Source organism: Esox lucius, chromosome 17, assembly GCF_011004845.1.
Source record: "Esox lucius isolate fEsoLuc1 chromosome 17, fEsoLuc1.pri, whole genome shotgun sequence".
NCBI lineage: Eukaryota > Metazoa > Chordata > Actinopteri > Esociformes > Esocidae > Esox > Esox lucius.
The window spans coordinates 17,375,521-17,402,422 of NC_047585.1; the positions used below are offsets into that span (position 1 = coordinate 17,375,521).

General features: G+C 40.3%; 1 protein-coding gene across 2 annotated transcripts; it reads left to right on the forward strand.

Moving 5' to 3' along the window:
- Nucleotides 1–346: 346 nt before the first annotated feature.
- arl8bb (ADP-ribosylation factor-like 8Bb) lies at nt 347–25,960 on the forward strand. 2 transcript variants are annotated; one of them, XM_034287538.1, is made up of 8 exons: nt 347–831; nt 15,008–15,088; nt 17,301–17,374; nt 20,745–20,838; nt 21,376–21,443; nt 21,843–21,913; nt 24,373–24,458; nt 24,558–25,960. In XM_034287538.1, the coding sequence occupies exons 1-7, from the start codon at nt 538–540 to the stop codon at nt 24,420–24,422; spliced, it is 732 nt and encodes a 243-aa protein (XP_034143429.1). In that variant the 5' UTR covers nt 347–537; the 3' UTR covers nt 24,423–24,458; nt 24,558–25,960. The 2 variants fall into 2 exon arrangements, with proteins under 2 accessions (XP_034143429.1, XP_010880344.2); XM_010882042.3 differs by having other exon boundaries at nt 350–831; nt 24,373–25,960.
- Nucleotides 25,961–26,902: the final 942 nt, after the last annotated feature.

Below are 26,902 nucleotides of genomic sequence, written 5' to 3' on the forward strand. Positions count from 1 at the left end.
CCCTCTGGTGGTATGATTTTAGGAACACATCAGTGTGGAAATTATCTGGCTATGTATTTGAACATCAGTTTATAACTGAATGCATTTCAGTTCCTAGTTAAAAATGCAAATGTTATAGCCTACTCTAGGTATCATTTTGTGACTAAACTGATTCAAAGCGAGTGTGGATGATTTTAAATACGTTTTCGCTGTAAAAAGGGGAGGACATGAGCACATCTGACCACCGCTCACAACTGACCAAGCGATCACTAATCGGTTTCCGGGTCAAGGACGAAAAAGAACGGAGAGAGAATCAATGTTGCCAGATGGGATAGTTTCCCGCAAGTATTGGGCTTTTTTTAATGACCGTGTACAGCGGGGAGATTAGTTATGTAAGATCATTTATAGATATAGTCGTATAGCAAAAAAATTGGGACGGTCTATTAGTGAAGTCTGTGAGATTTGGGCTGTGATTGTTCAGAATATATTCAATCAAATCTGGCAACCATGGAGAAGACCCAGAATGAACTTTGACTAAATGAAAAAAACGCCAGTCATATGACAGTGCGTAACCTGCTTCCTGTAGGCTTGCAGACTGACTTTTTGTACTTACTTTGGCTTGTCCGAACGGACCAGCTGCTTGGATCAAGAAAGAGCAGTAGTTTGCGAGAGCTCAACAAAAACCTTACTAGTTTCTTACAAATTTTATGTTTGGTTCCTATCCTTAAAATGTTGGCGCTGATTAACAGGCTGTTGGATTGGTTTAGGTCTCTCTTCTGGAAAGAAGAGATGGAGCTCACATTAGTTGGACTTCAGTACTCAGGGAAAACCACGTTCGTCAACGTAATAGCAGTAAGTATAAGGATTTAACGTTAATTGCCTCATTAATAAAACATGCATGTATGACATGTATTTTGCCTCGAGCCAAACATAACGGTGATGATTATGCTGTTTGTTAGCTACCTAGTTAGTTACCATTTGAGACGCCACAACCTAGCAAAAGACTGCAGGAATATAAACGGCCAACTGAAGACCCGCCCTCATCACTCTTATTGCGTATTGCCCCCGCCCTGCGGAGGGGCTACCACAGACTAAATATTATTTTCTGGATGGTGCATGTGGTAGCTGGAACTGAATGACAGGTTTACACACAATGTGTTAACATTTGTGTGTAAAGGATTTGGGTATGGCAGGGTGTGGCTAGAAGTATTTAAGGACAGTGGCTATGCTTACAGCACTCACTAACCCACACCCCAATCGCTCTTGTTTTCAATTGGACGTTCAGTACAGCACCATTTCGTACAACTGAACGTTCGAGAACATACAAAACGAACCGAATGCAGATCTGCTCTGCTTTGCCCCCACTCTGAACAGAAAGAAATCGCCAGTAAAATATTTTGCTCTGGGTTCCCCCCTTCCATGAGGCGGGGACAAGCAGTCTAGTGGTTGCACCCAGATGAAAATAATTGGGCTGTGTCCGATTTTTGCATCTTCATTCTCAATAATGCCTGCCTTAACATCTGTTAATGAAGGTAGCGTCTTCTGGGAGTACTACTGCTGCTGCATGCATATATACCTGGACCAGTTTTTTTCAACCCTGCTGCTGGGCGCCCCTCTGCCCTGCTCTGTCACACCTGATTCAAATGATCAGTTCATTATCAAATCCTTCATGAGCTACATCAGGTATGTTTGGGCAGGGTGAGATCTAAAACATGCAGGGCAGGGGGGCGTCCAGGAGCAAAGTTGAGAAACACTGACCTGGATGAAAGCATAGTAATTTGGTTAATGGGTTTTAGTCAGTATCAAGTGGGATGTCTTAAAAGGGAAATGTATTAATCTAAAAAAAAATATCATTTCCTCCTGCCACTTTCCTCATTCAATCGTTTCTGCATTTCACTTATAGAAACAGACCATTTATATTTCCTGTTTGTAAGTAAGCTCTAATTTGAATTTATAGCAATTTCATAGTGATTTTCCTTCACCAGAAGATGTTGTTTTGCAATACAGATAAGCTAGCTAGCAAGCTCCCAAGACTATAAAATCTAGTATGGCCCCAGTTTTGAAAAGGCCATTTTTGATGTCAGGAAAAAAATGTGACAGATGTAGGCCTCCCATCATGCTGTAGACTTTACAAAGCCACAGAAAATCAGTCAAAATGGCAATTCTGCAATGTTGTGGTCAATAGTCCACCAGCTCTTTTGAACTAGGACAACCATATGGGTGGGTAGCACCACTATTGTGATCAAGCATAAGGCCACAGTAATTGCTACTATTTATAGGTTTTCTGGATCAGACAGCAGGCTTGGTCAACCAATGACGTTATATGTTCTTCTGTTTTACTACCAATACGTTTCCCCTCCAATTTTCACAACACAAAAACATTTTTCTACTCCTATATATCTGAAAGGCATTCTCAGCCGCAAATCCGACACTAGTCATGGTTATGGTCAACTAACCTATGTTGAAATGTACATTGTTATGAAATGTTTTGAGTTCTCATTTTTGCAAGAAAAAAAAAATGAATGTAATGTAAATTTAATGTAATATAATGTAAAAGCTTTATTTTTTTATATATGTGTGTAATAATAATTCCATTTTTTTATTGAAATTTAAGCAGTGCATGTCCAGTGAATATCCTGAAATGGTATAAACGTAAGCAGTAAACTGCCAGAGGTTAAAAAAAACATTTAGGTTATCAAAACCTGAAAAATAATAATTTCAGAGTTATAAAAAGTTTTTTTCAGGGAACAAGTAATGGGTTAACAACTTACTGTTTTGCAACAATGGAAGTAAATTATGCCTTGAAAGTTGATACCAACAATTCCTACAAGGGTCCCAACTTTTGTTGATTACTTACATATCCTTTGTGTGTATAAAAATAACGTTGAAACAGACTGTTAATAACCCCTTTCAGCATTGTTTGGACAGTATTGTACTGCAGGAAGTAGTATATTGCTATCATAATGGTGAGAACATGGCAATTAACAAAGAATTACAGACAGACCATTATAACCCTTAAAAGTGTAGATCTTTCCTCTACCTTCCAACACCATCAGAAGACAATTGGAAACTGGAGTTAACTCTGACAGGAAAAGGTTAGAATCAGAAGACACATTTCTGAGAATTAACAGCTTGCATGACAGGTGGCTTAGAGGACAACAGCTTCAAGAAGAGCTTAACACTGGTCGAAGTAAGCAAGTCTCAGTTTCAACTGTGTTGAGAACTTCAAGCTACAGGTTAGGCAGGTTGAGTGGCAGTAAGAAAGCCATTGCTTAGATGGCAAAATAAGAAAATGAGGCTTTCCTGGGCCATGAGTCACCACCAGCGGACTGCTGAAGACTGGAAGAATGTCTTAATCAAACTTGGAAACCTTCAGTTTATCACAGTGTTTTTGTATGCTGTCGAGTAGGTGAAAGAATAGATCCTCATTGTGTTTCACTAACTGTCAAAAATGGTGGAGGAAGCATGATATGGTCTGGGGTTCTTGCTGGATCCAGAGTTGGCTACTACAACATTTTGCAGCACTTTTTGAATACCCTCTGCTGTATGCCTAGTTGGTCAGTGGTTGATCCTACAACAAGATAATGACCCAAAACATTCCTCCAGGCCATGTCAGAACTACCTTAGAAGAAAAGAACAAGAAGTTAAGTTCATGGAATGGCCAGCAAAGTCTCGAAACTTAAACTCCATCAAGCTGGTTTTGGATGAACTGGGCCCACTGTGAAAGCAAAGCAACAAACAAGTGCAACACATTAGTGGGACCTTTTGCAACAGTGTTGGGAAGAACTTTGCAAACAGTATTTGATTTCCATTGTGTAAAGAATGCCACAAGTATGTTAGATTGTTGTCTGTAAAAGGTTGCTACTTGGATGAGTCAAATTTTGTTAAAAAAACAAAAACAATCAGTGTACATTAAGACATTGAACTGTGTGAATTTCACAAAAAACTGGAAAAACTTTGACCGGTAGTACTGTATACATACATACATACACCGATCAGCCATAACATTATGACCACTGACAGGTGAAGTGAATAACACTGATAATCTTGTTATCATGGCACCTGTCAGTGAGTGGGATATATTAGGAGCAGGAAAAATGGGCAAGTGTAAAGATCTCAGTGATTGTGATGTCTAGATGACTGGGTCAGAGCATCTCCAAAACTGCAGCCCTTGTGGGGTGTTCCCGGTCTGCAGTGGTATGTACTTGTCAAAAGAGGTCCAATGAAGGAATAGCGATGAACTGGCGACAGGGTTGTGTGGTCCGATCCAACAGACGAGTTACTGTAGGTCAAATTGCTGAAAAGGTTAATGATGATTGATATTGACAGAAAGGTGTCAGAACACAGTGCACAGCTTGCTGTGTGATGCTTTGGGCAATGTTCTGCTGGGTAACCTTGGGTCCTGCCATTCGTGTGGATGTTACTTTGACACGTACCACCTACCTGAGCATTGTTGCAGACCATGTGCACCCTTTCATGGCAATGGTATTCCCAGGTGGCATTGGCCTCTTTCAGCAGGATAATGCACCCTGCCACAAAGCAAAAATGGTTCAGGGATGGTTTGAGGAACACAACAATGAGTTCAAGGTGTTGACTTGGCCTCCAAATTCCCCAGATCTCAGTCCAATCGAGCATCTGTGGGATGTGCTGGACAAACGGGTCTGATCCATGGATGCCCCACCTTGCAACTTCCAGGACTTAAAGGATCTGCTGGTAACGTCTTGGTGCCAGATACCACAGAACACCTTCAGAGGTCTAATGGAGTCCATGCAGCCAAAGGGGACCTACACAATATTAGGCAGGTGGTCATAATGTTATGGCAGATCGTTGTACAAGTACTGTACATACATACTCACTGCCCACTTCATTAGATACGTGGCAGCAACGGAGTACATTTAGGCATGTACACATGGTCAAGACGATCTGCAGTTCAAACCATCTGCAGTTTAAACTTCTGAAGTTCAAACAAAGCATCAAAATGAGGAAGAAAGGTGATTTAAGAGACTTTGAAAGTGGAATGGTTGTTCGTACCAGACAGGCTGGTTTGAGTATTTCAGAAAGTGCTGATCTACTGGGATTTTCCAACACAACCATCTCTAGGGTTTACAGAGAATGATCCGAATAAGAGTATATGTCCAGTGAACAGCAGTTCTCTGGGCGAAAATGCCTTGTTGATTGCAGTGGTCAGAGGAGAATGGCCAGACTGGTTCAAGCTGATAGAAAGACAACAGTAACTCAAATAACCACTTGTTACAACCAAGGTATGCAGAAGAGCATCTCTGAATGCACACTACATCGAACCTTAAAGCAGATGGGCTACAGCAGCAGAAGACCACACCATGCACCACTTATGTCAGCTAAGAACAGGAAACTGAAGCTACAATTTGCACGGACCCACCAAAATTGGACAATAGAAGATTGGAAAAACGTTGCCTGGTCTGATGAGTCTATCTGCTGAGACATTCAGATGGCAGGGTCAGAATTTGGCATAAACAACATGAGTGGTGTGGTGTGGTGTAATGGTGTGGCATTCTTGGCACACTTTGGATCCCTTTGTGCCAATTGAGCATCGTTTAAACACCACAGTAGGGCTGCACGATATATCGTTTCAGCATCGATATTACGATGTATGCATCCGCAATATTCACATCTCAGAACGTGCGATTTAATAAGGTAAACATATGTCTACAATATATATATTTTTTTATGTTAAACTAGCATTATATCTGTCTGATATAACGTAATTTACTCCGATTTATGGGTTATTGGATACACAGTTTATTATTATTATTATTTTAAACACGGTGTTCGTTGCTGCACGTGGTTGACATGCAGGCTCTGCTTGCGCGTGACGAAATGATGAGCGAGGAACAGGACAAAAAGACCGAAATTGAGAATTTGGTTGCAAAAAGAAGTGCATTGTCAATTATATGGAAATATTTCGGCTACAGACAGGATGATGTTGACCAAAAACAGGTACTTTGTCGAGAGTGCCTTGCAATTGTTGTCACAACAAGAGGCAACACGACCAATTTGTTTGCTCATTTAAGGCGGCACCACAAATCTTCGTATGATGAGTGCAAAGCATCTCAATGCCCTCCAAAGCAAAAATCTATTTCGGATGCATAACAGTCAATGCCGTGAACATGGTGAAGGTTGCCGCCCCGAACAAGTGGACCAGATTGCAGTGCTTTGGCCACAGACTGCATCTTACAGTTGGTAAGTTATGCCCAATTGCGCATTCTATTCTACTACTGTTGCTATGGCTATACTATTACTGTTACATATTATTACCTAACAACCTGTTCTGAAATATAATAATTTTCATAAGTTTCATATTTTTATTGTTGAGGATGGGGCTGTGGAAGAATGAAGGATACAAACTGTCAGGTTGATTGTCAAAGCTCTGAATGCCAGGGCTGATATCCTATGGCATTAATGTTTCATATCTATATAGCTCTGCTATCTTTTCTGTTTAAATTTTGCATTTGGTTACAAAAGCAAACAATGCAATTAAATGCCCCTATATTTTTGGTTTATCATTAAGTAAAATAGTTAGTGCTAAACTCACGAGAGATACACTCACCTAAAGGATTATTAGGAACACCATACTAATACTGTGTTTGACCCCCTTTCGCCTTCAGAACTGCCTTAATTCTACGTGGCATTGATTCAACAAGGTGCTGAAAGCATTCTTTAGAAATGTTGGCCCATATTGATAGGATGGCATCTTGCAGTTGATGGAGATTTGTGGGATGCACATCCAGGGCACGGAGCTCCCGTTCCACCACATCCCAAAGATGCTCTATTGGGTTGAGATCTGGTGACTGTGGGGGCCATTTCAGTACAGGGAACTCATTGTCATGTTCAAGAAACCAATTTGAAATGATTTGAGCTTTGTGACATGGTGCATAATCCTGCTGGAAGTAGCCATCAGAGGATGGGTACATGGTGGTCATAAAGGGATGGACATGGTCAGAAACAATGCTCAGGTAGGCACCAAGGGGCCTAAAGTGTGCCAAGAAAACATCCCCCACACCATTACACCACCACCACCAGCCTGCACAGTGGTAAAAAGGCATGATGGATCCATGTTCTCATTCTGTTTATGCCAAATTCAGACTCTACCATCTGAATGTCTCAACAGAAATCGAGACTCATCAGACAAGGCAACATTCTTCCAGTCTTCAACTGTCCAGTTTTGGTGAGCTTGTGCAAATTGTAGCCTCTTATTCCTATTTGTAGTGGAGATGAGTGGTACCCGGTGGGGTCTTCTGCTGTTGTAACCTATCCGCCTCAAGGTTGTGCGTGTTGTGGCTTCACAAATGCTTTGCTGCATACCTCTGTTGTAACGAGTGGTTATTTCAGTCAAAGTTGCTCTTCTATCAGCTTGAATCAGTCGGCCCATTCTCCTCTGACCTCTAGCATCAACAAGGCATTTTCGCCCACAGGACTGCTGCATACTGGATGTTTTTCCCTTTTCACACCATTCTTTGAAAACCCTAGAAATGGTTGTGCGTGAAAATCCCAGTAACTGAGCAGATTGTGAAATAATCAGAGCGGCCCGTCTGGCACCAACAACCATGCCACGCTCAAAATTGCTTAAATCAGCTTTCTTTCCCATTCTGACATTCAGTTTGGAGTTCAGGAGATTGTCTTGACCAGGACCGCACCCCTAAATGCATTGAAGCAACTGCCATGTTGATTAGATAATTGCATTAATGAGAAATTGAACAGGTGTTCCTAATAATCCTTTAGGTGAGTGTAAGTTATATAAGAATGAATGTGTTTTATTTATAGGTCTTTAAAACAAAGAAAGCAATGCTGAAACTTTCTGTAAATAACTGTGTACTCATTAGCAAAACAGCAATTTATTTTTATAAATCATTTATTAAAGTAAATGTATTAAATGTGTATAATAATACGTTTGTGAAATAAGTTTGTGAAATACAATGGTTCTGTGTTGATTGGTATTTATTAGTTAGGTTTTGCTTTTATTATTACAAACTATTAGTTTTATAAACACTTGTTTTTGTAAACCACTCAGGTTTACAAAAGCTGCTCTTTTTCATTTTTCCAAATGATTTAAATTAAGAGATGTTTCTATTTTCAAAAAGGTGTAATTTAATTTGTAATGTAATAAAATGTTACATTTCTTTATTTGACTTTGTCATTCACATTAATTCCCTATTGTGATAATGAAACTTCCTCTGTAGAGAATGCTCTGTTTTAACCTGGTTGGAGTACTGATATAAAGCCTCCTGTAATCTCCTGGATCCCTTATAGACACCACAACTCTTCATTCACAAATTAGCCTCTTTATTTTAGGGTAAGCAACATGCATTATTAATATCATAACATGTTAGATCAGGGGTGGACAATTAATTTTCACAAGGGGCCACATGAGAAACCTGAATTGTGTCAGAGGGCCACACCAACAATAACTTGAACTTAATTCTGCTCAACTTTCTTCCATTGTAAAATGCACTAAATTATATATTTTGAATAGCTGGTACTGATAATCGGAAGAATAAAACTATTCTGTAAATATTTATATTAGGCAATGTGAAATTGTGGTGTATAGGTCAAAAAAGAAAACAAAAGCAATTACTGAATCAGTGCAATTTTTTTAAACTTGTTAATCTCCACAAACAATGAAAAACAACTTAACAAGTTTATAGAAATACAGCAATAACTGTTTTCCACCTCAAGGGCACTTAAATCTGGCTGAATGTCTGAGGTGGCTATGCGAAGGACAGCTGAGAGGTGGTCATCAGTGATAGAGGATCTGTGTTTGGATTTGTTGAACTTCATCACTGAGAATGTCTGTTCACGTACATAGGTAGATCCAAAGAGGACTAGAATCCTCTGAGCATACCTCCTCAGGTGTGGAAAGTTCTCTTTGAGGGAGGAGTAAAAGTCCAGCAGTGAGACTGACCTGAAGTGCTCTGCCAGATGTCTGTCAGACTGTAGGTCAATGAGTTCCATCTGAACATCACTTGGTGCAGTATCCACACTGCAGTTGAAGGGAGAAGAAACCATATGTATTTCACTCTCAAGAGTTTTGAAATCACCTCAAACTCTGCATACAGTGCTTCTAACATGGTTGAGTACTTGTGGTTGAGATTGGCTGATCTTTTGGCTTCCTTTAGTGTTGGGCAAGTGGGTCAGAATGTTGTCCTTCACTTGGCTTGAGATAAGCTGCAACTTTCTCATGAAAGCCTTCACTGCACTATACATCTCATGCACAAAAAGGCCCTTGCACTGCAGTTTGACATTTAGTTCGTTCATTAGTGTAGTCACATCTACAGTGAATCCGAGGTCTGCCACCCAGTCTTTATCTGAAAGCTCTGGGATGTTATGTCCTTTCTTAACATAGAAATCCTGAATCTGGTCTCTCAGGTCCCAGACACCTTTCAGTACTTTGCCAAGGCTGAGCCACCTGACAGTGCAGTGATAAATTATGTCACCATGTTCAATCTCATTTTCCTCCAAAAATGCAACAAATGGTCTGTGATTTAATGCTCTTGCTCGTATGAGGTTAACTGTTTTAGTTACAGCATCAACAACATGGTTCATATTTAACACTCTCTTGCATAACATTTCCTGATTTATAATACAATGCAATACTCCTCTGTGATTTGAAAGTCTGCAGTTATCCCACCTAAGAAGATGAGTAGCTGGGCGGTATCACGTACATCGCAGCTCTCATCCAAAGCCAGAGACAATAGTCAAAGCCGCTCTGTTCTTCAGCTGATGCTCCAAGCTTCCAGCGATGTCCTCAACCCGCCTTGTTACAGTGCGTCGGGAGAGTGACACGTTCTCAAATGCGCCCTTTTTCTCTGGGCACAACAACGCAACAGAGTCCAATGAGCACTCCTTAATAAACTCTCCATCAGAAAACGCATTACTTTTTCTGGCGATTTTGTGAGAAATGACATACCTTGTCCTGACGGCTGCATCTCTTGTGGTGTGAAGTTTCGTAAAAAGTCCTTGTTGGGTTTGCAGTTTTGCTAGCAACGCATCAGACTCCAACACGCGCTCTTCATCAGACAGATTTCTGTATTTATCCTCATGCTTGGTCTTGTAGTGGCGATTCAAATTATAATCCTTTAACACAGCGACCTGTGTACCACAGATTAAGCAAACGGCTTTACCTTTAATTTCTGTAACAAAATACTTGGCAGGCCATGTCTTGTTGAAAACACGGCATTCGTTATCAACTTTTCTTTTCTTAGCTTGAGCCGACATCTTGAGGGTAACCTGGCTAGCGTCACTTGTCACTGTTCACCTTCACTCTCAGCTCACGGACGCATATACCTCCATACGTCCATAAGTAAGTAATACAAACCTAACGCTTTTCTAAATAAAATTTCCAAAGGCCGAGAACCAAAAACCGAAACACCGAAAGAGAAGATTGTGTAATTTATTCGGTGGCCGAATTTTCGGTGCATCCCTATAATTTATGATTGGCCTCACGCGGGCCGGACAGGGACGTGCAAAGGGCCGGATGTGGCCCGCGGGCCGTAGTTTGCCCAGGTCTGTGTTAGATCATTGACTTTAGCCTGAATTGATAGAGAATTACATGAATACAATAGAACCATGGTGAATTAAACAGTATTCATTAATATAATAAATTAAACTACCCAAAATAAGTCAAAAGGTAAAAAGACGCATTCAGTTTCATTTTTAAATTAAAAATGTCCATGAAGATGGAAGTTCCCTACAAAATCACCCCAATCATTTTCTTTGTTTTAAAGACCTATAATAAAACACATTCATTCTTATATAACTTACACTCACCTAAAGGATTATTAGGGAACACCTGTTCAATTTCTCATTAATGCAATTATCTAATCAACCAATCACATGGCAGTTGCTTTAATGCATTTAGGGGTGTGGTCCTGGTCAAGACAATCTCCTGAACTCCAAACTGAATGTCAGAATGGGAAAGAAAGGTGATTTAAGCAATTTTGAGCGTGGCATGGTTGTTGGTGCCAGATGGGCCGGTCTGAGTATTTCACAATCTGCTCAGTTACTGGGATTTTCACGCACAACCATTTCTAGGGTTTACAAAGAATGGTGTGGAAAGGGAAAAACATCCAGTATGCGGCAGTTCTGTGGGCGAAAAAGCCTTGTTGATGCTAGAGGTCAGAGGAGAATGGGCCGACTGATTCAAGCTGATAGAAGAGCAACTTTGACTGAAATAACCACTCGTTACAACCGAGGTATGCAGCAAAGCATTTGTGAAGCCACAACACGCACAACCTTGAGGCGGATAGGTTACAACAGCAGAAGACCCGACCGGGTACCACTCATCTCCACTACAAATAGGAATAAGAGGCTACAATTTGCACGAGCTCACCAAAATTGGACAGTTGAAGATTGGAAGAATGTTGCCTGGTCTGATGAGTCTCGATTTCTGTTGAGACATTCAGATGGTAGAGTCAGAATTTGGCGTAAACAGAATGAGAACATGGATCCATCATGCCTTGTTACCACTGTGCAGGCTGGTGGTGGTGGTGTAATGGTGTGGGGGATGTTTTCTTGGCACACTTTAGGCTCCTTAGTGCCTACCTGAGCATTGTTTCTGACCATGTCCATCCCTTTATGACCACCATGTACCCATCCTCTGATGGCTACTTCCAGCAGGATTATGCACCATGTCACAAAGCTCGAATCATTTCAAATTGGTTTCTTGAACATGACAATGAGTTCACTGTACTGAAATGGCCCCCACAGTCACCAGATCTCAACCCAATAGAGCATCTTTGGGATGTGGTGGAACGGGAGCTTCGTGCCCTGGATGTGCATCCCACAAATCTCCATCAACTGCAAGATGCCATCCTATCAATATGGGCCAACATTTCTAAAGAATGCTTTCAGCACCTTGTTGAATCAATGCCACGTAGAATTAAGGCAGTTCTGAAGGCGAAAGGGGGTCAAACACAGTATTAGTATGGTGTTCCTAATAATCCTTTAGGTGAGTGTATGTAACCAATTGTCTGTGATTTGGCTATGACATTTTGTGGCTGTTTCTTATGGCCTATTCATCCCCATATCTTTCCCTGAATAACCAACAGTGATTCAGAAGGTCTCTCTGACTCTTGACCCCCACTGTGACGCCATCATCTGACTGGCCATTTCAGAGATTTCCCAGAAGTTGATAAGTCTCCCCCTTGTTTTTCCTATTCCCCTTTACTCTTTTTTGCCAACTGTTTGCTTACTATCTATGTGTGTAAGGAGGCATAGATACCATATATGATCTAACATCATATGTGGTGATCTAACATGGGATACAAACACCACATATGATGGTAGATCACCACATAATATGCAAACACCACATATGATGTTAGATCAAATATGATGCAAAAACCACATGTTAGATCACCACATGATGCAAACACCACACGTTAGATCATTGGACCCGTCACCTTGTGGCGCCTCCTGTTAGTACCTTTATGAAGGAAAGCTAATTTTCCATCATGTGTAACATTCCTGGGAGTGTGTAACCCGTTATATTAATCCCCTTTTCACTGTTGTATGTTCTGTGTATGTATGAACTTGAAAATTGTGTCCAAATTGTCCAATTTGGCACAAAGTGGCCAATCTGGAAAGGACACTTTGGGCTTGCTTTACAAATGACTAAGTAGATCATTGAATTTCATATCAAATGGCCATGAAACTTTACCCAGATCATGCTGACATCTATCAGATCAAGTTGAAAGTTCCTCCAGGTTACTAATCCATGTTTTGGTTGTTTTTTTCTTCTGCCATCTATGGTGTTATACTTTCCTGCATTAATTTATAATTCCTGCAAACTACAGAGTGTCTCCTTTCAAATGGTACCAACATTTTCTTTCTACTATATTCAGGTCATTAGCTACAAGTATTTAGATTTGGGTACATCATTTTAGGCGGAAATTGACTTTTTGTACCCTTCAACTAACAGGTTAAATACAGTTTACCCATAGTGTAATCCTGACCACATCAACCACTGTGCCCCATACAGACATTAGCAAAAATAAAAATACAGATACTCATTCCTTGCTGCATTGTAGTCTAGCAAACATAACATATGATGCTGTGGCTGTCATTAAGGTAATCCAATATCTTAGCTGTGGAACAGTTGCACTTTTCCATTTGCATTGGATTATTCTAACTGCTGTGACAATGCCCTCCACAATAAAAGAGTATTCACTATATGAAACATGGAGTATTTCTGTCTTATCACCCAGTAGACAAAGTTTAGGTGATAACAGAATATCGGAACCTAGCCATTGACTCATCATTTCTAAAATGTGTTTACTAGAAGGTAGTCCCAGAGCGTGTGTAAATATGTCCCTCTTTGTTTTTCAACCATTCTGGCATATGTAATTCTTACTTAGACCCATTATGTGCAGCCTTACAGGGTTTAAGTAGTACCTATGCAGGATCTAATTCCGTAAACCTCCTGGTCGCTTCTCTTGTCACCCCATATTAGACACTATTCCCCAACGGTCTTCATTAAAGTTGCAATTTTGGTCAGCCCGCTATATGAGCCTAAGGTTCCAGGACTGCAGTCAACTGATGCATGACTCCGGAAGACGCCACTGTTGAAGAGAGATCAAAGTGCTACTACACAGGCAGAGTAGTTCAGATAAAGCAGATGCAACCTGGTCTATTTGTCCCTGAATCAGAACATGACAAAATAATTCTGAGCCAGAACAAGGCAACATCTAAGTAAATGCCGATAGAAAAGTTAAAACAAAGAAATGCAACTATGGGGTGCTGGGGAGTGCTTCACCCTCTGACCAGATTCAGAAATGTATCTGCAGAGTTTTTCTGCTTTTGTCCCTGATCAAACCCTCCTCCCGTGGCATTGTGGTCACTGCTATTCCAGGTTTTTGTTTGATGTGATTTAGTTAGCTGGCTATAAGTTGGCTAAAAGGGACCAGGACTTGTCCAGGCTGCAGTGCAACTAGTTTTGAATTGTATGCATTTACTTATCAAAACAACATTAAAGTAGAACTTTCAGAACACACAGTACGTCTTGATAAGCTTTCCTGTCTTTCCTATCTAACCCATTGTCTGTCATATGATGCTGTCATGATGTACTCTGAAGGAGGTATCTGGTTACTCAAACCAAGTAGTGTCTGTAAAAATCCAGATTTGCGAATTCGCCAAACGCTAGTCTCTATGTTCTGAAAGTGCAATATCCCATGACTACCATATCTATTGAATGAAACAGCTTACCAAATGGGCTTACTTGTTCAACATGGTTTAGAAATGAACAAACTAACTATTGCCAATTGAAGTTATACAGGAGCAAAGCATACAGCGTTGACAGCTGGAAGTGTCGTGGCTTGCTAAATTGTTATAAGCAATCAGAATTCTGCTGTCTGCAGAACTCAATGTACCAACATCAATCATGGGAGACGGGCCTATTTACCATTGCTAATGGCTACTGTGTTCAGAGTAGAGGATTTGGAAACATGGCAAGCTAAAACAGACTGTAGTTTGCTTCCCAATCCTTAATTTCATAATTATGCAGCACTTTTTCACTTAGTTGTGGTCAGATGATGTGAAAATGTAGTCTGCAGCAGAACAAAGCTGCACTCTTACCCATATGATGGCCAGCAGTATAAAGGCCATCTGTAGAATATGTACTATCATTGGACTTTTGTTCTACTAGTTTGTTCTTATACAAACCTGCTCCTACACCCAATGTGCCATGAATGAGTGTTATTGACCAGAAGCCACACTATTTTTGTGGTGAACTGAATCCTCCACAGTTTGTCACCATGAGCAAAGCTTCACCCGAGGAGTGGGTAATCAGTGTGTTCCTGGCTTTATTGAACTCTAGCGACTCCCTCAGACTCGGGTCCTTGCTCAGCTCAAGGGTCAAGCCTGGCAAAAGAGGTTCCACAAACCTCTTTCCAAACTTGGTTTATGTTTAACCAAGTGTTTCTGTATGGCTTCATGTCCACAACGCCAAGTATCTTGTTGCACTGAGTCTCATTTGACTTTGATTTGTTTCTTACAGTCTGGTCAATTCAGTGAAGATATGATTCCCACTGTCGGTTTCAACATGCGGAAGGTTACCAAAGGCAACGTGACAATTAAGGTAAGGCCACAGTGAATTCAGCTTACAGTTCAGCGCCACTCTCCATGTATTCAGAAAGGGATGTGGATATCAGAATCACCTTTATTAACTCAGTATATCTACACATTTGCGGAGTGGTGTTGCTTATTTTAGACAATATTTATAAACAAAATTTAAACAAATCTACACTAAGGTTGAAAACATTGTTTACAAATGTGTGTTTGGTGTATAACATCAGAAAAGGAACCAGGCAAGTAGTGATGGGAAGATTGCGTTCAATTATCAGTTATGAACATGTCTTTATTATGTTCCTGCCTGGATCTATTTCTCTCTGCGAATGCACATAGAAGTTGATCGGACAACTGAGCTGGAGGAACGGGTGTGAACCAAGTGATCATGTTGTAGCAATCCGCTGTCCAACGTTCTAATGAACGATACAACTGAACAAGTCACTAGAAAAAAAAGGACAGAGTCCCGAGTCACTAAAAAGATGAGTTCAAAACGAGGCAGGCAAGCCCCGTTCAGCCGGCCCACAATTAAAATGAGTAGATGTGGTTGCCATCACTGGATTGGAACCTGGGTTTCTCCCTGAGGCACGGTCGTTAACCACTACGGCACAAAAAATTTGGCCAGTCGCTAGACACCATTAAGGATTGTGTTAAACTGACTAATGTTTCTTAAGTTACCTCCACCACAAATAGAGTCTATGAACTGTATGGCGTTTTAACAGTTTATTAGCCAGTAATAGGCTTAACAGTATCTACTAACTTACTGCTTGGAATAGTCATAAGATTTAAGCAATGGCTTTGGCAATTTACACTGCCAAAGCCATTTCATGGCACAACAACGTATGTTTTTCTTTCATTCGTGAATGACATTGATACATTAACTATAAATAAATGTGACTATAACAGACTTTTTCACTTTTTTAAGTGAAAAGACGAGAGAAACATGGAATCCACCAGAAATTTTTGCAATACTGTATAACCGTAAACAGTTTTAGTTAAGGCTTACTATAACGTAACTACTGAAGGTTGGAGCCAGCTATGTTTTTGTCTATCCTGACCCAGAAAGCATGCATGAATGCATACTTTGAATATCCACAAGAAATAGTCGCAATATAACCATAAACTGTTTTAGTTTAGGCTTATATATAAGGTTATAGCCAGCAAAGGTTTTGTCTATACGGAAAAAATCCTAATGGATTTGTGTATTTTGTTTTGACTGTGAGGAGATTCGAACGCGGGACCTACAGTTTGCAGGTCCGCTTCTCTAACCAGTTGGCAAGAGACATTCGCTGTTCTGTGAGAACGATTGCTGTACACGTACAGTGTCAGTTTTGTCAAGAAGATGAGCAGAGTGGAGTATAGTGCAGCTGTCTACAGGTAGCTTGATTAGGTTGGTGTTATTATTCTCTGTGGGACAGAAGGCCAGTTGAGCAGGGCTACATCACAGTGAAAAAACCTGTCCATGTGGCAGGATCATTTTGTTCATGTTTGACTGATACTGCCTGCCTTTCCTGTGTTGTTCATTGGACAATATTTGAAGCAGAAAAATAATGGCATGTGTGTGGTTAGGGAGGGGTTAAACTACACTCTTGTATAGTACGCCTTAATTTCAAATGTGCACACATCAGTTGTTTGGTTACTACTGTTTCTGTAAGGTTTAGGGTTGGGGTGGCCTAGCGTTTAAGGCATCTTGCCAACTTGGGTGCTTCTGATATAGATGACTGTGTTGTTTTGTGGTTCTTCTGAGCAAGCCAGTCTGCTTGGATTGTAACATTAGCACCCATCATTGCATCCACTTGCCCCAAACTCATGTGGGGTATGGGTCCATGACTCGGTTGAACCTTGTGTGAAAACTAATAAATATTCTCTATATTTTCCAATACGATGGAGTTGGTAAAACAAAAGGCCACTGAATTGATGCCAATAATTATATAATTCCGCCAGATGAACACAGGCTACTTTAAAGCCAAGTAAAACTTCTAGTTAACAAGCTACAAAGTGGCAACACCCTATTAGACCATAAATGTAAATATTTAATTAACTTTATTTGCTTTTAAAAAAGCAGCTACAAATATTACAGTTATAAAAAAGTCTAATATTTACATAATTCATGGTATTATGGTACTGTCCCATAAACATTGTAAATATCCCTGGATAAGGTGTATACGATATAGCACGCAAGCCGTGTGTCCATTCTAACTCACTCTCTATTCTCTACTCTGCAGATCTGGGACATTGGTGGACAGCCTCGCTTCAGGAGCATGTGGGAGAGGTACTGTCGAGGAGTCAACGCCATTGTGTAAGTAAATTAACCCTTAATCAGAGTTAAGCTTGTCACTGCTACGTTCTACACTGAAATTATTTTGAGGTATACTGCAGGTATGCACACGTTTGCACAAATTTCTTAAGCCATATTTATGATTTGTCATTATGGTGTGTAGATGAATGGCAAAACATATATATTTAATCAAGTGAAGTGGTCTGGCAATATAGGCACTTTGGGTCCTATATGACAATGGCATGAGCTTGGTTGAAAAATAACATTAAATGTGTGCACATAGAAAAACAAAAGGTAAAAAAAGCGTAATTTACTTGTTCTCTGTCACATGTTTAAATATCGGATTACACAAATATTTGAATATTTAGAATAGCGTGTTCCAGTTCTGGACCCATTTTCAACCAAGCACCGACACAACAAGCCTGGACTATGGACTTAGATACCAACACAGGATAATAGGTTTGTGTATTATGTGAAACTCTGGGATAAATACTGGTGACCTCCCCAGAAAGTGGTCAATAAATGGCTTTCACATTTAGTTCCAAGGAAACCACCTTAAACACACTTTTTTTGTAGAACTAAAAACGAGAGAGGAACTTAGTCTTGTTTCTATACTTGAGACAGTCCTCTATATATTCCAGAATGAGAGAGGAAGTTTGTCTTGTATCTATACATGAGAAGGTCCTCAAAAAAAATAACACCCAAATTCAGTATCCAGTGGAGTAGGAAAAAACACTTATTGATTACATAACATTTCAGATTTGTAGAGACTCAAAATATGGGCTATCATTTTTGCCGGAGCGGGTATGTGGAACCAGCTAAGAAGAGCGAATGTCTGAGTGAGTGTGTGCGCGCGTGCCCCTTGTTAAATAGCGTAGTGGAAAGAGAAGCGGAATTGTGAACTATAGGTCCTGAGTTTGTATCTCCTCGCAGGCGAAGCATAGTACACATTATTAATTATTCCGTATAGTCGAAAACTTCGCTGGCTAAAACCGTTAGTAATGGTAAGCCTGAAATAAAACAGTTTACAGTTATATTGCGATTGTTTCTGGTGGATTTTCAAAGTACGCATCAGTGAATGCGTTTTGGGTCAGGATAGGCAAACACATTTGCTGGCTTAACAACATAGTTATGTTATAATAAGCCTTAATTGAAACTGTATACGGTTATATTGTGACTGTTTCTGGCATGGAATAGTTCATCTTCAGTCTCGCTAGCAATTGCTAAATTCTTAGGATTATTCCTAATAAGCTGTTAAAATGGCCAGTGGTAAAAGCAATACAGTTCATAGACGCTATGGTGGAGGTAAACTTAATAAGAAACGTTAGTCAGTTTAACACAATCCTGGAGTCTAGCGACTGCTGAAACATGTAATGCCGTGGCGTAGTGGTTAAAGACAGTGTCTCTCATGTGGAAGACCTAAGTTTGAATCTATTGAGAGCAACAACATTTACTAATTATTTCTGGTAGATTCCACAATTCTTTCGTCTTTTCACTTGATAAAACTGAATTATCGTCGCCTTTATTGATAAATATTGTATAAATGTCATTCACAAATGAAAGAAAAAAGTATGTTTTGCTATGAAAGAAAAAAATACATTCCCATGCCATGAAATGAAATAGCTTTGGCAGACACGCTAACAATTGCTAAATTCTTATGACTATTCCAGTAAGTTAGTATATACCGGTAAAGCTTATCAATGGCTAATACACTGTTAAAACGGCCAATGCCAGATGCAATACATAGCCGCTATTTGTGGTAAACTTGTGTAAGAAACATTAGTTAAACTGTCTTAGTTCATTCACGAATGACCAATTAACTATTAAAACGGTGAGTGGCATAAGAGGATTTGTGCATTTTGAATGTGCTGCAGGTACCACCTCATGCTACCAGTAGTGACAAGGACACTAGCAAAACGCGAAACTGGAGAAGAATCAGTCAGGAAGGATAAAGAGAAAGCATTTGTTTGTGGCCACCACCTGCAAAACCATTCCCTTTTTGCGAGGACATCTCATGTGCACAGCCCTCTTCAGATCACCCCACAGATGTTCAATTGGATTCAGGTCTGGGCTCTGGCTGGGCCATTCCAAAACGTTAATCTTCTTCTGGTGAATCCATGCTTTTGTGGATTTGGATGTGTGCTTTGGGTCGTAACGGATGCCTGGTTTTGTGCCAAAATTGCCTGATATTTGGAACTGTTCATAATTCCCTCCACCCTGACTAAGGCCTTGGTTCCAGTTAAACAAAAATATCATGCAAAAAAAACTATATTTAAGGATAGTGATCATATTAAGCCATTTATTATCACAGTTGTTTGGCTCCTTTTGAAATCATAATGATAACAGAAATCACCCAAATGGCTCTGATCAAAAGTTTACATACCCTTGAATGTTTGGCCTTGTTATAAACACACAAGGTGACACACACAGGTGAGAATAGCAATTAAAGGTGAATTTCCCACAACCAAGGCTTTTTATATTTCAATTAGTGTCTGTGTATAGTCAATGAGTTTGTTAGTTCTCAAAGGGATGCACTGAGCGGGCTAGATTCTGAGCGATGGGGAGCATAAAAGAACTGTCAAAAGACCTGCGTAACAAGGTAATTGAACTTTATAAAGATGGAAAAGGATATAAAAAGATATCCAAAGCATTGCAAATGCCAGTCAGTACTGTTCAGTCACTTATTAAAAAGTGGGAAATTCAGGGATCTCTTGATACCAAGCCAATGTCAGGTAGACCAAGAAAGATTTCACCCAAAACAAGAACAATAGTTTGGGATATAAAGAAAAATCCACAGATAACCTCAGGAGAAATACAGGCTGCTCTGGAAAAAGGTGTGGTTGTTTTAAGGAGCACAATGCGACGATACTTCAATGAGCTGCATGGTCGAGTTGCCAGAAAGAAGCCTTTACTGCACGAATGCCACAAAAAACCCAGTTACAATATACCCGACAGCACCTTGACACGCCTCCTACTACTACTGGCTACTGGCACACAGTAATTTGGAGTGACAAGCCCAAAATAGAGCTTTATGGTCACAACCATAAGCGCTATGTTTGGAGAGGGGTCAACAAGACCTATGGTGAACAGAATAACATTCCCACTGTGAAGAATGGTGATGTCTCGCTGATGTTTTGGGGGGGTGTGAGCTCTAAAGGCACAGGGAATCTTGTGAAAATTGATGGCAAGATGAATTCAGCATGTTATTAGAAAATACTGGCTGACAATTTGCAATTTATTCTGCATGAAAGCTGCGCATGACCTGGAGGCATTTTGCCAAGACGAATGGGCAGCTATACCACCTGTAAGAATTCAGGGCCTCATAGACAACTATTACAAAAGACTGAAGGAGTAAAAAGTAATCTGAGCTTTGTCTTTTCCTTGTTTCCAGTTACATGGTGGATGCAGCAGACCGTGAAAAGGTAGAAGCCTCCAGGAATGAGCTTCACAATCTGTTAGACAAGCCTCAGTTACAAGGCATCCCTGTAAGTCAATTCTTCAGTCAAATCTAATACGATCAGACCCGCTATCTGGACAGTTCCTGTCACTTGTGCAATCTTGTATGGTTTCTTAATACATGATATTCAGCCCATTGTGGTGGAACCTGACCCGGGCCATATATTCCCCAGGATGGTCCAATGACTCCAGTCAGATGGCAGGGTTATCCTTCATTAGAAATCATGACCACTAACAGTATAAGTCACCAAGGCTGGGGCATTGCTCATTGGTAAACCAGCCTTCATTTAGATTTTATTTTAGTTCCCAGTCCATCAGCTCACCAATGCAGAAGACCCGTTTGTTAAGCCAACTTCTCTGATAGAATGCCAGAAGTGTTCATATTGTCCTCCAACAGAACAGAGAAGGTTCTGTAATAGCAATAGCACAATAGAAATACACATCTTATACATGATGTGTCCAGAAGGTGTAATGTACCAGGGAAATGCATCTTAGCGGGAATGGCTCGGTTAAAAAAAGCTCTGTCTCCTCACACACATGACCCCTTGTCTGTTGTCTTTCCTCAGGTCCTGGTGCTTGGCAACAAGAGAGACCTTCAATGTGCGCTTGACGAGAAGCAACTTATTGAAAAGTTGTAAGATGCTAATTTTTTCCCTGTTCCTTAAATCTAGGGGTTTACATACTGAGAAGTATTTTTTCTTTGAAAACCCTCTTCCCCTGATGATCAATTTGGCAATGGGTCAAAATGATTAGGATAGACATGTTATGCATCGGTCTTTCATTTGTATGTTGCTAACAACTGGATTTTACCAGCTTTCTGAATCTTCCTGGGGTAATGGAATAGCCATGACTCCAATGACATCTATAGGAGTACCACACTGACCACCATGTGTACTGTAGCCTGCTACTTGCTATTTAACTTAATTTACCTTTCTGAATGAAATGTTATGCAATCAGGAGGTCATTCATTTAAAAAAGAACCCCTAGCAGAAGTAGAAGAAAACAAGGTACTTACCGATTTAACTCTCTGCAGGAATTTGTCGGCCATACAGGACAGAGAAATCTGCTGTTACTCCGTTTCCTGCAAAGAGAAGGACAACATAGGTGAGTGCTAGACTAAGTGAATGTGTCAACAGCCCCATTCTCTACAGATGAAGTGTTTCTGCTGTCTTTTTTCTCTGTCCACTTTATTGTTGATTTTGCATAGAATTTTTATAATTTCAATATAAGTGTTATGGACCCTGTGGCTCTAGCGGTCTTGGGTGTATGGTACAGACACCCGTAACATATTACTCATGCAAAGTGGTGTAGTGTGCAGGAACAGTGAGAACAAATGACAGACAACCCAAGCTACTGTCAAACATACAGTAAAAGGGTTAGGGAAAAGCAGATGAGCTGGACCCAAGAAATGAAATAATATAGACCAAACACCCCTAAACTGAACTTGCCTGCCTCAAGAACCATTTAGCTGACTACTAACCAATACAAAAATACAGTGGCTGGTCCGCTCAGTTCTAGTGTTTTTAGACAAAGTTTTCCTACGGGTTGTGTATACCCAAGGGCGACTTGCTATAAAACCCCTTTTCCCAGGGACAAACAAAACACATGTTGAACAGGGAATACACAGCAAACAATTGACTAGACAACACCAAACAAAACACCACAGCAATACATACATGAAACAGGACAAAGTGAGACGTACAGTGGATATAAAAAAAAGTCTACACATAAAATGCCACGTTCTTGTGATGTAAAAGAATGAAACAAAGATAAATCATGTCAGAAGTTTTTCAACCTTTAATGTGACCTATAACGTGAACAATTCAATTGAATAACAAACTGAAATAATAAACTCACAATAACCTGGTTGCATAAGTGTGCACACCCTTAAACTAATACTTTGTTGAAGCACCTTTTGATTTTATTACAGCAGTCTTTTTAGGTAGTAGTCTATTAGTATAAAAACATCTTGACATGGCAATATTTGCCCATTCTTCTTTGCAAAAGTGCTCCAAATCTGTCAGATTGCAAGGACAATCTCTTGTGCACAGCCCTCTTCAGATCACAGATGTTCAATTGGATTCAGGTCTGGGCTCTGGCTGGGACATTCCAAAACGTTAATCTTCTTCTGGTGAAGCTCTGCTTTTGTGTATTTGGATGTGTGCTTTGGGTCATTGTCGTGCTGAAAGGTGAACTTCCTCTTCATCTTCAGCTTTCTAATGGAGGCCTGAAGGTTTTGTGCCAAAATTGCCTGGTATTTGGAACTATTCATTAATCCCTCCACCCTGACTAAGGCCCTGGTTCCAGTTGAAGTAAAACCACTCCAAAGCATGATGCTGCCACCATGCTTCACTGTGGGTATGGTGTTCTTTGGGTGATGTGCAGTGTTGTTTTTGCACCAAACATACCTTTTGGAATTATGGCCAAAATTTTCAACCTTGGTCTCATCAGCCCATAACACATTTTCCCACATGCTTTTGGGAGATTTGATGTTTGTTTTTGCAAACTTCAGCTGGGCTTGGATGTTTTTCTTTGTAAGAAAAGGCTTCCGTCTTGCCACCCTACCCCATAGCCCATTAATATGAAGAATACGGGTGATTGTTGTTACATGTAGCACACAGACAGTACTCCTGCAGTTCCTTTAATGTTGCTGTAGGCCTCTTGGAAGCCTTCCTGACCAGTTTTCCTCTCGTTTTTTTCATCAATTTTGGAGTGACGTCCAGTTCTTGTTAATGTCTCTGTTGTGCCATATTTTCTCCACTTGATGATGACTGTCTTCACTGTGTTCCATGGTATATCTAATGCCTTGAAATTTCCTTTGTACCCTTCTCCTGACTGATATCTTTCAACAACGAGATCCCTCATGGCTTTGGCTCTGAGATGCCACTAAGAACATGTCAGGAAAATCCTACTAGAACAGCTGAACTTCATTTGTGATTAATCAGAGTCACATTAAATGATGGCAGGTGTGTAATGACTTCTATTTAACATGAGTTTGAATGTGATTGGTTAATTCTGAACACAGCCATATCCACAGTTATAAGAGGGTGTGCACACTTATGCAACCAGGTTATTGTAAGGTATTTATTTTTCATTTTCCCCCTCGAAGATTTCAGTTTGTTATTTAACTGAATTGTTCACATTATAGGTCACATTAAAAGTGAAAAAAAGTTCTAATATGATTTATCTTTGTCTCATTCGTCACAAAAACCTGCCATTTTAACAGGGGTGTGTAGACTTTTTTTATATCCACTGTATGTGTTAAACTAAGTGATGTATGAATGAACAAAGTACCTGTCTATGTCCATGTGGAGTAAATCAAAAGAGTCTCTCTGGGAGAACCAACTGACTGGGTTTTTAAACCAGGGATGTGTGATGCAATTGGGTAATGGAAAAAGGAACAGGTGGTGCAATTAGGAGGGGTGTCCACTGATTGGTCCACCTCAGCTGTCAGGCAAAGCACTCATGACTGCCAGGTGGGAAACGGTACCTGCATGTGTAACAATAAGCAAACCCTCGGCTATAATGTGAGAATGTCTGCTTTCTCCCTCCCTCATCTTCAGATATCACTCTGCAGTGGTTAATAGAGCACCGTAAGTCCCGGAGGAGCTGAGAGTGAAGCCCCTGTCCCAGCCTTCGCTGCTTGTGTGTGAGTCCTCCTTGCTGCATCTCTGAAGTGGTTCTCTACTGCCCTGTGTACTCTGCTCTCAGCCCACTACCACCTTCTGCACCCTCATCACTGTTTTAGGACGTCTTTAGTTCAGCCACCGCAACACCACCACCACTTTTGTCACAATTCTGGGATGGATGGGAGGACGGACAACAGGCCCTACTAGTTAATCATGCCTGTCATTTCTGTGGTGTCGTTTTACTATACCTGTTTGTTTCCACGCTTTGGGTTTGACACTAAAAAACAGGGATCATGGAATCTCATGACCTCCCAGCCCATTGGTCTCTCTTCACATTGACCTGTATGTAGGTGGGGGAACACAAACTGTTTATACAAGAACTAGTCCACTTTGTTCTCCTGGTTTGGTGTAAATTAAATTGTTTTGAAGGAATTTTGCCAAAACCAGTTGCTTGAATGTCTTTATATCCTGAAATACTGTGATCGCCGTAATGTAAGTTGATAGTTTTACCGGTCAATGAAAATATCTGATAATAATGTGTAATTGTTATTTAACTAAAACGGTACAGAATATTGTTTGAGAGCTCAGTCCTCAGAGAGCTCTTCAGAGTTTTGAAGTGCCTTCTGCATAATCTCTGATTTGTGAAATTTGAAAGCTTTCCATTCAAGATGATTATCACATGGACATGTACTAAACATAAAAGATTGTTTTACTTCACTCTAAGTAAATGTGGCTTAGGGTGTAGGATAAGTAGAAACACAGTAGCCCTCAACATTTCTATAGCAGATAGAACTGGGAACATGTGCATACACTGACCATACATACCATTTTGCTGATATTATTGCTTTTCTGCAAAAGAGAAATGGGAGGTTTTAATTGAAATAGGTCTTCTGATATAGGTGACGGTTATTGGGACAAGTGACAGCTACAAATATGAAACAAGTAGAAATATACTGTAAATGGTAATAAAACAACAGTGGCTCAACACTCATTATTCTAAGCACTGCTATTACATTCATTCAGACAATTGATCTCAGTATAGATGTTTGTCCTTATTAACCATTGCTAGTCTGAGTAGACAAATATGATGCTCTGTGCTTTTTAAGTTACGGGTTAATCTTGAATACCAAGGATGGAGTGTCACTTAACTCAGGAGGTGATGGCAGATATTGGTGTTCCACAATGACAGTGTACGTGTCCCTCATCTGATGGCTCAGACTGTATTCTGTACATGGATACCTTGCTGTCTTTAAGCTTGAACAATGATGTCATTTGTGATGCCCTTCTGATCAACGGAAAAGGCTGCCATCAGTTTCAAATGTATTATTTATTTTTCAGTTCAATTCCAAGTAGAAACTGACCTCTAAAAATGTTCTCCAATCAATCTTGTGAAGAGCTTCATCTGTTTGCTGTGCCCACAATTTAATGTAATAATATAGATTGAAAGACTTTGCCCCCTTCCATGTGAATTTGAATCTGTGTGCAAAACTGATTCAACTGCAGAATTTGTAAATAAAGAAGAAAAAATAAATGTTTTCTTTGTCTTTGCATTTTGTATTTGACTGCATAACACAATTGTGTTTAGAAATATATATTTTCCCCTCAGCACCGTTGAAGCACTTGGAATCATTACCAAACCTTGTTTTGATGTTGCTGGTCATTGTATTTTTGTCCACAAGGTGGAGGCAAAGAGCCATGAAAACTGATGACAGAGGGAACAAATTGTCTTATAGCCCTAAGTACCATTACCCCACCAAACCTGAGAAGTCAAGATCTTCCCACCTAATATTTTGTGTTCTCAGCACAGTATTTTGCAAAACCCTATTGGGTGGAGCTCCTACTCTCTGTGTTGGATGAATCTCCTACTGTGTGAGACAGGTCAACTGGATTCCCCCACAGTTTCTGTATTAAGTTGATGGCCATGGCGTTAGCCTGTACTACCGCAGGGCTGTCCCACGCTGTTCCCGGATATACACTGTCCTGTAGGTTCTCTCCAACTCAAATTTAGCACACCTGATTCTCATAATTAGCTGGATGAAAAGCTTAACCGGGTTAGTCACAAATGGGTTTGACGCAATTGTAGGCCTGGCGATCACTTGATATTTTGTCTTTCCTCCAATGGCTAACTCACCTCATGCAGTGTTTTGTTGACTACCCACAGCTAGCGCATAGCGAATGGTCATGTTCAGTCGGTAGACTCTAATTACAACCTCTGGGCTAATCAGAAGAAATTGCTACTAAAAGTTAATGAGGGAGTGATCAAATCTTACCATCTACATAGAATTCGCTGCGGAGAATGGCCAGCGTGAATGTGATCGTCGCTAATCCAGATTTGACTGACAGAGGTGCTAATTGCTCTGCCATTGGAGCGCAAACTAAGCACCTATACACACAACCCCTTAAGGTTCCGGATTGTCACAGGCTTTCGTCCTGATAAAGTTAGCTTTCCCCAGGCTTTGCTAAG

Excerpts from the sequence above, each read along its gene's own strand:
- arl8bb (XM_034287538.1), top strand. The coding sequence starts at position 538 with ATGACAGTGCGTAACCTGCTTCCTGTAGGCTTGCAGACTGACTTTTTG. Across the intron at positions 832-15,007 it reads CGTTCGTCAACGTAATAGCA|TCTGGTCAATTCAGTGAAGA; the intron begins GTAAGTATAAGG and ends TGTTTCTTACAG. Across the intron at positions 17,375-20,744 it reads CGAGGAGTCAACGCCATTGT|TTACATGGTGGATGCAGCAG; the intron begins GTAAGTAAATTA and ends CCTTGTTTCCAG.